Source organism: Macrotis lagotis, chromosome 1 (genome assembly GCF_037893015.1).
Source record: "Macrotis lagotis isolate mMagLag1 chromosome 1, bilby.v1.9.chrom.fasta, whole genome shotgun sequence".
Classification (NCBI taxonomy): Eukaryota; Metazoa; Chordata; class Mammalia; order Peramelemorphia; family Peramelidae; genus Macrotis; species Macrotis lagotis.
This window is the reverse complement of record NC_133658.1, coordinates 298,566,007-298,580,186: the sequence shown is the minus strand read 5'-3', so window position 1 is coordinate 298,580,186 and position 14,180 is coordinate 298,566,007. Positions and strand designations below refer to the sequence as shown.

General features: G+C 38.9%; 1 protein-coding gene across 1 annotated transcript in view; it reads left to right on the top strand.

Annotated features, from left to right (window-relative positions):
* CPNE2 (copine 2) overlaps positions 1-13,509 on the top strand; it is an 87,025-nt gene extending 73,516 nt beyond the window's left edge. The window contains exons 15-16 of the mRNA XM_074211260.1: positions 9,273-9,509; positions 11,504-13,509. Of these exons, the coding sequence (XP_074067361.1) occupies positions 9,273-9,509; positions 11,504-11,611 (345 nt within the window). The 3' untranslated portion in view covers positions 11,612-13,509. The remainder of the gene's footprint in view (positions 1-9,272; positions 9,510-11,503) is intronic.
* The last annotated feature ends 671 nt before the right edge of the window (positions 13,510-14,180 follow it).

Genomic DNA, 14,180 nt, shown 5'->3' with positions numbered 1-14,180 from the left:
CAGCTCCAAATTTTTTCTCCTATTCTGCTCTCTTCCCTATTCATTACATAATCATCATTGCTTTTAACCCAATATTATATGCATATACCACAATTTATTTAATCATCACCCAATTTCTGGATCAAAAGATTATATTCACTTCCTCAAAAAAGCAGTCCAGCAAAATCAACTGATAACACTGATAGTTATGATGGCATACCTAGTATTCTATATACATAGTTTACACCTATAATGTTTAACATTTATTCTATAAATTTTTTTTCTATAAATACTGTAATCTCAACATATAAAATATCTTAATCCTTTTTTTAAATTTTATTTAAGGCAATGGGGGTTAAATGACTTGCCCAAAGTCACACAGCTAGGCAATTATTATCTGAAACTGGATTTGAACTCAGGTACTCCTGACTGCAGGGCCAGAGCTCTATTCACTGTGCCACCTAGCTGCCCCCAATATCTTAATTCTTTAATTCTCGATGTCGTTTCTTTGTCTATCCTTTCTCATTCACTTTTCCTTTTATGTGGTGTTGGTTAGTGTGTACTTTCCTCTTCTGGGTCTGCTTTTTAAATTTTTTAATTATTTCTTGTCTTTGCACATTTCTTTATATTCTGGCATTTCAATGTACCTGTTTGAGATCTGACTAATAAAAAAATTACAAAAGTAATGTTTTATTGATACTTTTTTAAAAATGGCACTTCTCCCTTATCTAGATTTCTCCCTTATTAAAGAGAAATATAGGCAAGCAAAACAGGTTATGCTTGTAACCATTCACCTTATTCCACATATATAATCTATACCTTTCATACAAGGTATAGATGCTTCATTAGACTACTTGACATTGAGATCAGCTGAGTTTTGATGTCATCCTTTTTATTATTTAGATCTAAAGTATTCTAGTTTTACTCACCTCATTCTTGCAACAGTTGTTTCAAAATTCTTTGAATTTATTTAATTCATACATCAATTACATTCCGGTTTGTTCAGCTATCCCCAGTTTTCCAGGCAATCACTGCTTTCACTCTTGTGGTACCTACTCCCAAAAAGTGCTAGTAGGAATATTTTGGTATATATTGTATAGGAACATAAATCTTGAACTTGCAAGGCACCTCAGAGCCCGGCTCCTTTATTTTGCAGATGAGGAAACTGGCCCAGGAAGATTATGTGATTAGGGACCAGAGGTAGGCTATGAAGCTAGCTCCTCTGACTGTAAGCTTTTTTTTTTTAACTTCCTTAGTGTGTATATATATATATATATATATATCTACTATAAGATATGCAGTTTAAAGTAACAATTTGGTGAATTTATTTTTCAGTATGGTTGGATCCGTTCCACAACCTTTCCTCCCACCTGCATCAGTTTTTGTTGTCTTCTTTGTTCATCTTATAGATATATGAAACCCCAGAGCTACCTCAAGTTGCATTTCTCTTACATTTAGTGTTTTCAGGTACTATGGTTGCTGACAGTTGCATTTCTTCTCATTGAATTTGAGTCATTTTCCCCCATACCTTTTTATTACCATTTCTCTATTTGTATTAATTTCTTGTATGGGGCTAGTGATCTTTCTACTATACCATGCTGACTCTCACTTTAGTTCATTCACATTTCCATGGGAAATTCAAAAGGGGCTCAGTGGGATTATGCCTATAAAAGCCTACAATCTTTACAGGTCAGAAGAGCATGTCTGATGTAGATGTGGTGCTGATATAATAAACTGAGAGAAACCCATACAGAACAGGAGCATTCTGTCCCCAGGAGCCCAAACCATTTGGGGATTAAGGGATGGAGTATGGGTGAACAAAGAAAGCTCTAGGAGTCAACAGGTTTAAAAGGCTGAGATGGTTAACCTCTAGGGACTCAGACCCAGGCAGGGAAGCCTCACAAATTGGCAACAACCTGTGACCATCTGTTAATGAGATGATTCAGCTTCATCTGTTCCTAGGGCCTCCGGCAAGATGACCTGGTAGAGCAGAGATGTTAGAAGGGGGTGAGATAGGAGTGTCTCCAGGCCCTTCATATCTTGTCCCAATTAATTTTCTTCCTGATCCCAGAAAGCTGTTTTTTAAAAATCCTTTTTCAAATGATAGTAGCCATATCAGAAGCTTTCAAACTAGCTATCCCTTTCTTTTAACATCCTGGGATCCAGCTCTGGTCTCAATACTAAGCATTATAAGTAAGATCTGGGGGCAGTTATGCTCTCTTCAGCAGCCATTTCCCAACTGGGGGAAGGAAAAGAAATCCTCCTATGAAATCAGAAGGGTTTGACTGTTATAAACAGTAGCTCAGACCGTAAGCTCACCCATTTCATCTCAGCTCAGGGAGTGGAATAAAGGGGGAAAAAAGGATGCACTTAATGAAAATGGTGTAAAGAACTAAGCTTCAGAAAGCTTCCAGTCCAGCTGCACCACTGACTGATCCATACCTAGATCACTGAATTTCAAAGATTATCTTTGAAAATTCAAGAGGCACTTTTGGAGATTTGCATGGTCTCACTCTTCATCATAATCATCAGTTCTCATTGTGCTGATAAAGCAAAGGATGCTAGCTAATAGTACTTAGAACTGTATTGGGAACATGTAGTAGCTGCTCCATTAACATCTGTTGATTGGATAAATGAGTGAATTATCAAATATATGAACTGATAATTGAGCAATTTAAAATGGATTATTTGAATTGACTGTAGTCCTAGTTAACAGAATGCTGGGAATTCTGTTAATTAATGTCTGCATCTCTGAGAATCTATGTGTATGTACAATGTACATATGTACATAAAGAACATTTGGTTGGCCTCTTGAAGAACATTTTGTAAAACTTAAAGTGAGTTAATGGGGTCATATTTGTTGCTCTTCTTATCCTAGGCTTTGCCTTTAAGCACTTAATGAACCAGGCTCATTGCTGAACATCCTGGCACCACAGCCCACCTAGCACCAGATACCTACAAACTGGAACTCTAAATACTTACTGAATTTAATTGGACAATATTGTCTTTTAAAGCAATTCAGCATATGGGAACAAGAGGGCATTGGTCTCCTTTCATTTAACTCTTAAACAATATAAGCAATTTGGTGCTTTTCCTTCAAGGAAGAGGTCTAAACTGACATCTTGGCTGCTTTGGTACTTTTTTGCATGACTTTAAGCAGGTCAGTCCTCTCAGGGTCTCAATTTTCTATCTTCAAAGTATGTGTATGTGTGGTGGGACAAGAACTCTTCCTCTAAGACTTTCAAAATTATAAGATGATCACTAAGACTCCAATTAAATCTGTAATCCTAGGATTCAGTTATGTGCTGCTAGAGAGGGCACTTTTGCTGCTTCTACTTAGGTCACAGACAAGCTAGTCAACAAGCATTAAGCACTTAGTATACAAAAAGGCAAAACATAAATAAAAATTTCATTCCAATCTCTCCTGGAGTTCATTTTCATAGTCCCATAGGGAAAACTAACCTTGCAGTATATCGATATTGATTTAGGTGCACTGGTCTAAATATATTTATATATCCAGTTGTCCACATCTATATATAGAGATAAATTTTTGCGTGTTTCTCCCCCCACCTGTCTTCAGTGTAAATAGGTCATCTCAGTGAGAAAGTGCTGGTGGGGGAGGATGGGAAAGGCCTCCTGCAGAAGGTGATATTTGAACAAAGTGTTGAAGGAAGCTAGGAGGTAAAGGTGAGAAAGGGCAACCAGCCAGTAGGGAGAATGGAGTGTCTTGAGGGAAGTTATCCGACTGAAAAGGAGGGAAAGGTCCAGGTAGTGAAGAGTTTTTAAAGTTTAAATTAAATGGGTGTTTATTGATGGGGTGTGGGGGAGAATGACATTAGGAAAATCATTAGTGGAGGCTGCTTTGAAGAAGGGACATTTGAAAGGCAGGGGAAACCAATTAGCAGTTCGGGTGAGGGGTGGTGAGGACTTCCATGGGAATGCTGACTATTTGAGTAGAGAAGACATAAAAATACAAGATTTGGCACAGATCTAAAATGTGAAGAGGGGAGTGGAGGGGAGAAGATAATAGAAACAGTCTTTTACACTACTTTGCAAAAGTAAAATTATGAATTCAAATTAGTCAACTTAAACCCGGGAAGGTTTGAGTTCTCTCAAATCAGTCTTCAACAGCTACAATCCATCCTCCTTCTGTTAGAGGCTTAAACAGCTGTGATTGGAGCCAGGCCAAACTCAACTCTGCAGCTGCCTAGGAGACACTATCCTCACTAGCTGCAGCTGCTAAGAGAAACATTCGTGCAGGGTGGTATGTATTCAGAGAAATTCAAATAGCTCTATGATAACTGAACTTAGACTCAATGAGATAGAATACCTAGAGGTATTCTGTTATTTCAGTTGTGTCTGGTTCTTTGTGACCTCATTTGGGGTTTTCTTGGCAAAGATACTACAGTGGTTTGCTATTTCCTTCACCAGTTCAATTTACAAATGAGGAAACTGAGGCAAACAGTTAAGTGGCTTGCCCTGGGGCCAGAACTGAATTCAAGAACAGGAGTTACTGGGATCTGTTGCACTACCTTGTTTGCTTTACTTAAAAGAGACTGAGAATCCCCTGCTTCTGGATATTGTGAATCTAAATGAGGAAGTTGTCCCCTTTTAAACAGTTGTTTTGCCCATTCCCTGCTCCTGCAAATACAAAGCATGTTGATGTTTCCATTTTAAAAGAAAAAGTGGGGGATCAGCAAAATCCTTTCTATGTCTCAGGTGCATACAAGACCCTGTCATCTAGATGGGAGAAAAGTCTTATCTCATCCAAACTCTCTTGACTAGTCAAATTGGCCTTGTTGCTTTACGAGTGCAAATCCAGCCTACCCTTCGTCTCACTTTTAGCAACCTTTGCCACCCCCCCCTTTTTTTTGCCAAGTAGAGCCTATCTCCCCCAGCTGTTAAGTGTCCTCCCCCTTTCCATTACCTTGAATTTATTTGCATATGCCTATTCATGTGCATGTTGTCACCAATGAAACATTTTGAAGGGAGAAATGATCTCATTTTTATGTCTTTATCTCTCTGGATCTTGCATAGTACCTGGCACATAATAAGCTCCTAAAATATCGTCATAACTCATTTGCAAAGCACTTTACATGTATTTTAAAAGTCTGATCCTCATAACAACCCTATGAAGTGATACAAACATTATCATCTCTATTTCATAAATGAAGAAACTGATGTTCAGAGAGGTTAATAATAATTTAGATGGCATCTTTAAAGTTTGCAAAATGCTTTATAAATATTATCTCATGATCCTCACAAAACTTGGCCATTATTATCTCTCAGACAGAGGTTGTGATTTGTTCAGAGGTACACAACTGGGAAGCTAGATTTGACTTCAAGCCCAATGCTCTATCTAGCCCTCTCTTAAAATGAAGTGACTTGTCCACAGCTAATCAATATGAGAGATGGAGGGTTCAAACCCAAGGAGGAGTGGATATTTATGTCAGATAGACTCTTCTTTCTGAGTTCAAAACTGACCTCTGACATTTACTAGCTGTGTGACCCTGTGGCAAATCATTTACATCATCTGAAAAATGAGCTGGAAATGACAAATGACTCCAAGCAAACCCAAACGGAGTCATGGAGTCAGACTGAAAATAACTGAATAACAACAAAGTATTAGCTTTGTTTTTAAGGAAATGGGTGCAGTGGAAAGACAACACTGTATTTGACACTAAATGACTATTTGAACTTAAGAAAGTCACTTAATGTATTTAATTTCCTCTTCTGAAAAATAAGAGGGGGAGGGTGGATGTGATAGGCTATTTACAAACTAAATGTCCACAAGTTTAAAAAATTGAGTTTGTTACAAAAAAAAATTCATAGCAGCACTGTTTGTGGTGGCAAAGAATTGGAAATTAAGTAAATGTCCTTCAATTGGGGAATGGCTTAGCAAACTGTAGTATATGTATGTCATAGAACACTATTGTTCTACTAGAAACCAGGAGGGACAGGAATTCAGGCCTGGAGGGATTTGCATGAATTAATGCTGAGTGAGATGAGCAGAACCAGAAAAACACTGTACACCCTAACAGCAACAAGGGGGTGATGATCAACCTTGATGGATTTGCTCATTCCATTAGTGCAACAATCAGGGACAATTTGGGGCTGTCTGCAGTGGAGAATACCACCTGTATCCAGAGAAAGAGCTGTGGAGTTTGAACAAAGTTCAAGGACTATTCCCTTTAATTTAGGAAAAAAAACCCCAAGATATCTTATTGTCTAATCTTGTTATCTCTTATACTTTTTGTTTCTTCCTTAAGGATATGATTTCTCTCATCACACTCAATTTGGATCAATGTACAACATGGAAACAAAGTAAAGACTGACAAATTGCTTTTCTGTGGGGGGTGGGGGAGGGAAGCAAGATTAGGGGAAAAATTGTAAAAAAAACTCAAAATTTTTAATAAAATTGAAAAAATGTGTTTGTGTATATGTAATATACATACACAAAAATGAATCTTTTTGGATTAACTACTGTTTTAAATTATCCACTATATTTTGGACTCTCCACTGTTTTGAAATTTCCACTCCCTTCTACTAGCATGGTAATTAAAGCTGATTACTTTTTTTTGCCCTGTGCTTTTGATTTTCTCCAACTCTCCTTTATGAAATTCTTTCACTTAAAATTGACATGACATTTCCCAACCCCTAGCAGATCTAGGTTCAAATCCTGGTTCTTTTTTTACTTTGGGTAAAGCACCCCACTTCTTAGATTCTCAGATTCCATGATCCTCCAGAAGTTCCTTCCCCCATTATGGGATAGGCATCACCCTGTCCTAGATTATGGCAGTAACCTGCTGTGGATCTGCTTTCCTTACATCTTACTTCAGTCCATTAGACACCTTGCCTCCTCCTACATACTGCTTGATCCAGTGACTCTAGCCTTCCCATGCCTACAACAAATCTCATCTTCTTATGCCTTTCCTCTATTGATTATTTCCTATTTATCCTGAGTAGTTTGTTTACAGGTTTATTTCCTTACCTCTTAGTACACAGTAGGTACATAAACAAATGTATTTTGACTGACTGATCTTTCTGTATTAAATAAATCACCAGTTCATACCTTGTCTCTGAACAGACAACATGCACACAGAAAAGGAAGCAGAAATCAGCAGTTTGATCGTGACCTCCATCATCCATGCTCTGGGCCCTGGCTGTACCCCTCCATTCTCAATCTTGAATCTGTAAATCCACTTCAGGAATCCTATTTGCTTACATGTCCTAAAGCTTCACATGCCCTGCCATATCCTAACCTTGGATTACCATCTATCTCCATTTCTTGCCATGCCATGGAACTGATGGAAGTTAAGCAACTGTGATCCATTATAAATTTATGTTAATCTTATCTCAACCCAATCCTCAACTAAATGATTCTCCATGCCACTCTCACTTCAATAATTCCTCAATCTCATTTCCTTTCATTCCATTCTATTGAAAAGGTGTGGGGGGGCAGCTAGGTGGTGCAGTAGATAAAGCACTGGCACTGGAGTCAGGAGTACCTGGGTTCAAATCTGGTCTCAGACACTTAATAATTACCTAAATGTGTGGCCTTGGGCAAGCCACTTAACCCCATTTGCCTTACAAAAACCTAAAAAATATTAAAAAAAAAAAAGGTGGTCAAGTCTTCCACACATAGCCCTCATCACATTCCTTCAACAATTATACTCCCTCCCCCTCAGTCTCTCCCTATTTATTGGCTTCTTCCCTATTACCTACCATCAGTCCCATAAAAAAGCCTATCACAGCCTATGGTCATCTTCTGTACTTCCAAACATTTCTTCTCAACTTTTTGTAGTCAGGCTTCATCACTGATCTGTGATTACCCTCTTCATAATGATCTTTCAGCCGCTTTTCTCAGTCTTTGTCCTTGTTTTCTCTGTAGCATTTAATGCTGACCACACAATCCTCTCTGTGACACTACTCCATTCTAATGCAGATAAAACAGATAATTCGATTATCTGTTTTCCTATTTCTTTTCAATAGCTCTTTATAGATCATCATTCTTATCACATCCCCAAGGCTCTCTCTAGGCAGGACCCTCTTTTCTCTCTCTACACACTCCTCCTCTCTCATGAACTCCTCAATTCCCATGAGTTCAAATATTCATCTGATTCTCAGATCTCCTACTAGTCAAGAATTGTTTATTGGATATTTCCTATTAGATTTGTCATAGACACCTCAAACCCAACATATATCCATAACATCTTTCCTCAAAACCTATCCTCTATTTTTGTTGAGGACATAATAAATCAGTTGCCAAATCTGATTACTTCCGACATCCCACACCCCATTCTTTTCTTTGTTCACTGGTCTCCCTCCCCATTCCAGGTTATCCTCCATACATTTGCTAAAAAGATTTTTCTAAAGCACAGGCTTGACCATCTCAGTACATGCCAATGATTCTCTCTCATCCTGTAAATTTCTCTGGCATGCAAAGCTCTTCAACAACTTCTTGCTGTCTGCACAGCCCAACCAACCAGACAGCTGCCTTTAATGCTTTCTTTAATCTCTTTCCTTTAATTTTCCCCTTAAAGATTTAGCTCAAGTTAATGTCACCACTGTCTTTCATCATCACTCAGTTGTCAGGACCTTTCCCTACCCCAAATTAATACCCATACACATATTTTCCCTTGAGGAAAATAAGCTCCTTGAGGGCAGGGAGAGGCTCATTTTTGCCTTTGTGTCCCCAGTCTGGCACATGGTTTATTTTTTTTTGCAAGGCAAAGTGGGTTAAGTGGCTTGCCCAAGGCCACACAGCTAGGTAATTATTAAGTGGCAGAGTCCAGATTTGAACTCAGGTACTCCTGACTCCAGGGTGGGTGCTCTATATACTGCGCCACCTAGCCGCCGCACATGGTATATGCTTGATAGGAAAATACTAACAACTGGAGGGATTAGAAAAGGTTTCATGAAAGAGAAAGCATTTGACATTTTAAAATGGACAAAAATTAGTATTAAACTATAGGTGCTATGGAAAGTAAGAAAACTAATTTAATTGTCAGCAAGTTTCACAAAGTGCATCTTAGATAATAGGTAACACTTAGCTCAGCCCAAGGGAAGAAAGGGCATTCCAAGTGGAATGATGGACAGTTATTCCACTTGGACTGAATAAAGACAAGAGGTGGAAATCGGTTTGGCTGTGCTAGGGATTGGGCCATATTCCCAAATAATTAAAAAAGCCATGAAAATATCAACTCCAGATTTTGAGTAGAAAGAAAAGTATCTGGAGGAGCAAACTGGAACAGTTATCTGTCACCTCATTCTTTGACCCATCTTCCTTGCAGCAATATTTCATCCTTCTCATCATCACTGATGGTGTTATCAGCGATATGGACGAGACCCGTCATGCAGTGGTACAGGCTTCTAAGTTGCCCATGTCCATCATTATTGTGGGTGTGGGCAATGCTGACTTTGCTGCCATGGAGTTCCTGGATGGTGATACTCGTGCTCTGCGTTCCCATACTGGCGAGGAGGCAGCTCGAGACATTGTGCAGTTTGTGCCCTTTCGGGAATTCCGCAATGTGAGTCTTGGGGAGGAATGATGAAGGAAATCTGGGAAGGAGGAAGGGGCACCAAGACAAAAAACATATGTATAGAAAAGAAGATTCAGACATCAGTGTTGGGACTGTCTATAAAACAGAGTAGTGGATATAAAGTCAGGAAGAACAGGGTTCCTTCTCAGATACATACTAAATATGTGACCCTAGGCAAGTCACTTAACTCCTCTCAGTTTGAGAATTGGTAACTCACAAGAGTATTATTGAAAAATCAAATGAGAAAATATATTTAAACTGATTTATAAACCTTAAAGTATATATAATTTAAACTATTATACTAGATTATGGTCCCTTCCTGCTCTAAAGTACTAGGGTGCTATTTGATTCAGTTACAAAATGTCACATCTGGAACATCCTATGACTTCATCTAAACTACCCATATCATATAGATGGGGAAACGAAGGCTCAGAGAAGTAGAGGGACTTAGCTCAAAATCATACAGGTGGTTAGAACCCAGAACTCTTTGACCTCTAGGCAAATAATGCTCTTCTTATTGTCTATTGGTCATAGAAGTAAAATGAAACTTTTAAAGACCATCTAGTCTGTAAACTGCCTAAGTTTTGCCCAAGTGTGCCAGATGGCCTTGGCTGATGAAAAGATAGCTTAAGAGTCTTAACTGCATAACCTTGGGAGACAATGAGATAACACATATTTTTTTTTAAGCACCTACTATGTTGCAGGCATTGTGCTATGCCCAGAGGATGCAAAATGACAAAGTCCTGTTCCTCAAGAAGTGAACATTATCCTAGAAAAGAATACAGAGGATATAGAGGAGGAGAGCACTAGAGTACAGTGGAAGTTAGAAAAAGGAAGATGGGTAGATAGAACAGGCTTGAAGGAAGGGAGAAAAGCAGGAGCTGTGTGGTCACAAGAGTGACCACTTTGCTGGAAATACTATGGCTTGATACTTGTATGTTGAAGTATCCTGATACTATCTTGAGAAAGACGACCTGGGAAAAAGGGAGAGTTGGGTTCAATGTATAGAAATATTTCATAGTCATCAAGGTCAGAAAGGTAATGACAGCTTTTTACTTTGTTCTAAAGAAGCAAAGGCCAGGGCCTCCTGCCCTCTTAAACTGACTTTTCAGTTGGTCCTCATATACATGACATTTGATAGTGGAAGATAACCATGGGATCCCACTGAGTTGGGATCTGTGTCTAAACACCCCTGCCATCCCTAGTGGCAAGGTCCTGCTTTTTGCAAGGCCAAAAGAGATCCAAGAAGGAAGCTCTACCCTCTTCCCTCAATCTCATATGAATCGAGTTTCCTAGTCAGTCAACAGGCTTGTTATTTTAGGTCACTGATATGTGTTTATAGATAACCTTGTGTGAGATACTAAGGAGTGAGTCAAGCTTCCCTTTCTCTTTTTTGGTAAAATTTCCTAGAAAATTTACTTGCCTTTCCCTTCCTTCCTCCCAGATCTTCTTGCTTTTTGTTATGCCCAGTGGCTGTGAATCCTCCTTAGGAGTTTTCCAACAAGATTACTCGAAATTACTAAAGATGGGAAGGAAAAGGATAGGAGGATAAGTAAATAGTAATATTCCTTTATTTTTACTGATATCTTTATTTTATATAACCTGTATTCTCTAGTATATCTTTCCCCATCTCCTCAGTATACAGAGAAGGGAAAAAACAATTCAGTAAAACTAATCCACATATATCAACCAAGTCTGACACTGCAGGTAGATTTCCTGGATTTGAACTCAAATCTTCCTGACTCCAGGGCTAGTAATTCTAGGTATCACCTTGTTGCCTCTGTCCCCCACTTCTTCTCTAACATTGTCTTATTTATTGTGCAGCATTTAGGCTTTTCTGTTAACCTGTTTACATTGTTAATAGTACATTGTTAATAGTACTTGTATATATATTGCATTATCATTTCATGACACTCCTGTGTGTGCTAAAATGACCTACCTGAGAAATCACTAATCTTGCTTTTTCTCTCCTACTGTTTTAGGCACCTAAAGAAACCCTGGCTAAAGCTGTACTGGCAGAGCTGCCCCAGCAAGTCGTGCAGTATTTCAAACATAAAAACTTGCCACCCAGCAACTGTGAACCTGCATAGCCCCCTGCAGCCTCCTTTTCCCTCTGACCAGCATCAGCATGTCAACCAAACACCATTGCAGTCCCCCAAGGAAAGTGCACGTGGCTTCCTCACTGGTGGTTTGTTTCCTTCTTTCTTTTTTTAATAACTGGACATTCTCCCTGCTCTCTCCCAAACACAGCTGGGTTTCCTTTGTCAAATTTACCAATCCTGACGATACTACCAGGCCACACAGGGCCATTCCTTTCTCTTCCCTTCGTTTTCAAGTATTGAATGTACTTTGTATAATTTTAGTGGAATAATTATAAAAGAAAATAAATTTTTACAATCAGAACTAGCTTTTTTCCAAGCAACTAACTACATGATTAAAAAAAAGTGTATCCATTATGTATTTATGTTAAACCTATAGTTTAAACCTATAGAAAATGCTCTTTTCATTTTTATACAGTGTACATGTTCTATTTGTTATACTCAGGTTAATAAAGAAACTCAGACATTCCCATGAAAGCTATTTTCCTTGGGCAAAGCCTGGGAGGTTAAATATCTGAGAAGCCAAAGTTTCAAAGTACCTTGTTCTACTGTATACAGGGCCCTGGCTTGAACGTCCTCATTCTGGTCTCTGTTATATGACAGGGTCCACCATAATTTCTGCTTGAGGAATACTCTCAAATGGCTCAGACTGGGCAAAGGACTATGCTCAGCTTCAGGACAATCATTTTGATGCTTACCTGTTAGAAATAGTAAAAAAACCACACAAGCTCCTACCTGCAAGTGCCTCAGTTATTCTGAGGCTGGTTCTGGGGGAGAAAGGGAATCTGGCATTCTGCTGATCAATCTGAGGAATACTGGATCCAACCTAGAGCATATAGCTTTCCATCCTACAAAACAAATCGTTTGCTTCCATAACTCTTTCTAGTACCCTGATGGTGTCTTATTTGAGCATTCAAAGAGGGTCCTTAGAAGAGACAACTATGACTAGTCCTGCTGAGAAGGTGGCCCTGCGCAGGGTGGAGCACAGAGTCACAATCACAGAGGTGAAACTCATCTCTAGTATTGGGTTATTTGTTCCACAGACTTCCTTTAAGATTGATAATGGAAATGCATGCATTATAGGTCATTTACCATTTACTGCTCTTTAGAAAAATGACCTGACTCAAAAAATAGATCGTAACTTTCTCATTGCAGATACTTCCTGCTTATGTCAACCTAAGCCTGGCAGAGCCCAGAGAGAAGCTCCAAATAATTCAGATGGTCAAACTACAGCCCTAAAATAAAGGCACCATCCAGACAGTTGGGAAGTCTGCATTCATAGCTGTTAGGCTGGAAGAGGTTCTGTATTTTAATTTGACAGCGTTTGGAGTTTTGGGGGAATAAGTTTCAAGGAAATCCTGCTTTCATGCTGCCATCTTGGCTCTGCCCCTCAAGGTTCTGTATTTTAAAAAACTAGAGGCAATACTTTTCAAATATGTATCAATGGCATAGTCTTCCTCATCAAAAAACACTTGTTCAACAGTTGGTGGATTTTCAAAAATATTTGACAATTATAGAGCCTCTTAAAACTTACCAAGTGATTGGCAGACATTCCCATTGACACATTTATTTCACAGTGACTGCTGTAAGTTAAATTGTACAGGTATGAGGCTGAGAGACATAAAGAGACTTGCCAGTGGTCACATAGACAAAACAGTAAAGATGCCCTGCCTGTCTTCACAACACTTGCCAGGCCCATCCCAAGCTGTGGATCTTTAGGCTTGTTGCTCTGGCTGAGTGCATGCCAGAGAAAGGATCATTCTTGTAAATATACTATTTGTACTGCAGTTGTACTTTCTGGAGTTGTGAGCTATATGTATTTTCTTCCATAAAATTTTATTATAAAAATAAAAGCCAGTGAAGGAAAAAATAAAAGAGCAGAATCTGAATCCAAGTGTCTCCTGACTCCTCTCCTGGCCTTCTCTCTACCAAAGCTCTCTTCTCTACAGGTGAATGCTGCAGACATATTTACATCAGTCAGGACTGAACCAGAGTTCAAAACTAAAGTTTATTACAATTCTGGAATTCTGTGATTCTTTAGTTATGGAAATTATTCAGGTTTAATTAAAAGGTCTGGGAGTTTAAGAGAAAATTTAGCTCTATATCTTTGTCAATACTCCTTTCAAACTGACAAGCAATTAATGGGGTGACTGTAATTTCAACAAGCTCAAGCTTTTTCCAAAATGCTGCTAAAAACAGGTAAGCAACAAAGTACCAGCCTTGACCAATATCACCACAGCATGAATGTGCTTTGTACCTTGTTGCACATAACCTATGACTGTAGACAAGAGGGCTAAATTTCCTACCTCCCCCACTAAACAGAGATCCAATTCCATGCTGCTCTCACAGCTAAGTGGGCTGGGTACATAAGGAAATCAAGAAATATCCAAGTCCAAATGATTGTGGAGCCAACAAGCTTTCATTTTTGTTTTTCCAGAGGGGTTTAAGGCAACAGCTGAGCCACATACCCACAGCTACAACACTGGAGCCAAAGAACTGTGTGTCCCAAGCCAATTAACATTTAGCTCAGAAGGCAAGGAAGTAGGATAAGCTGGTTGAT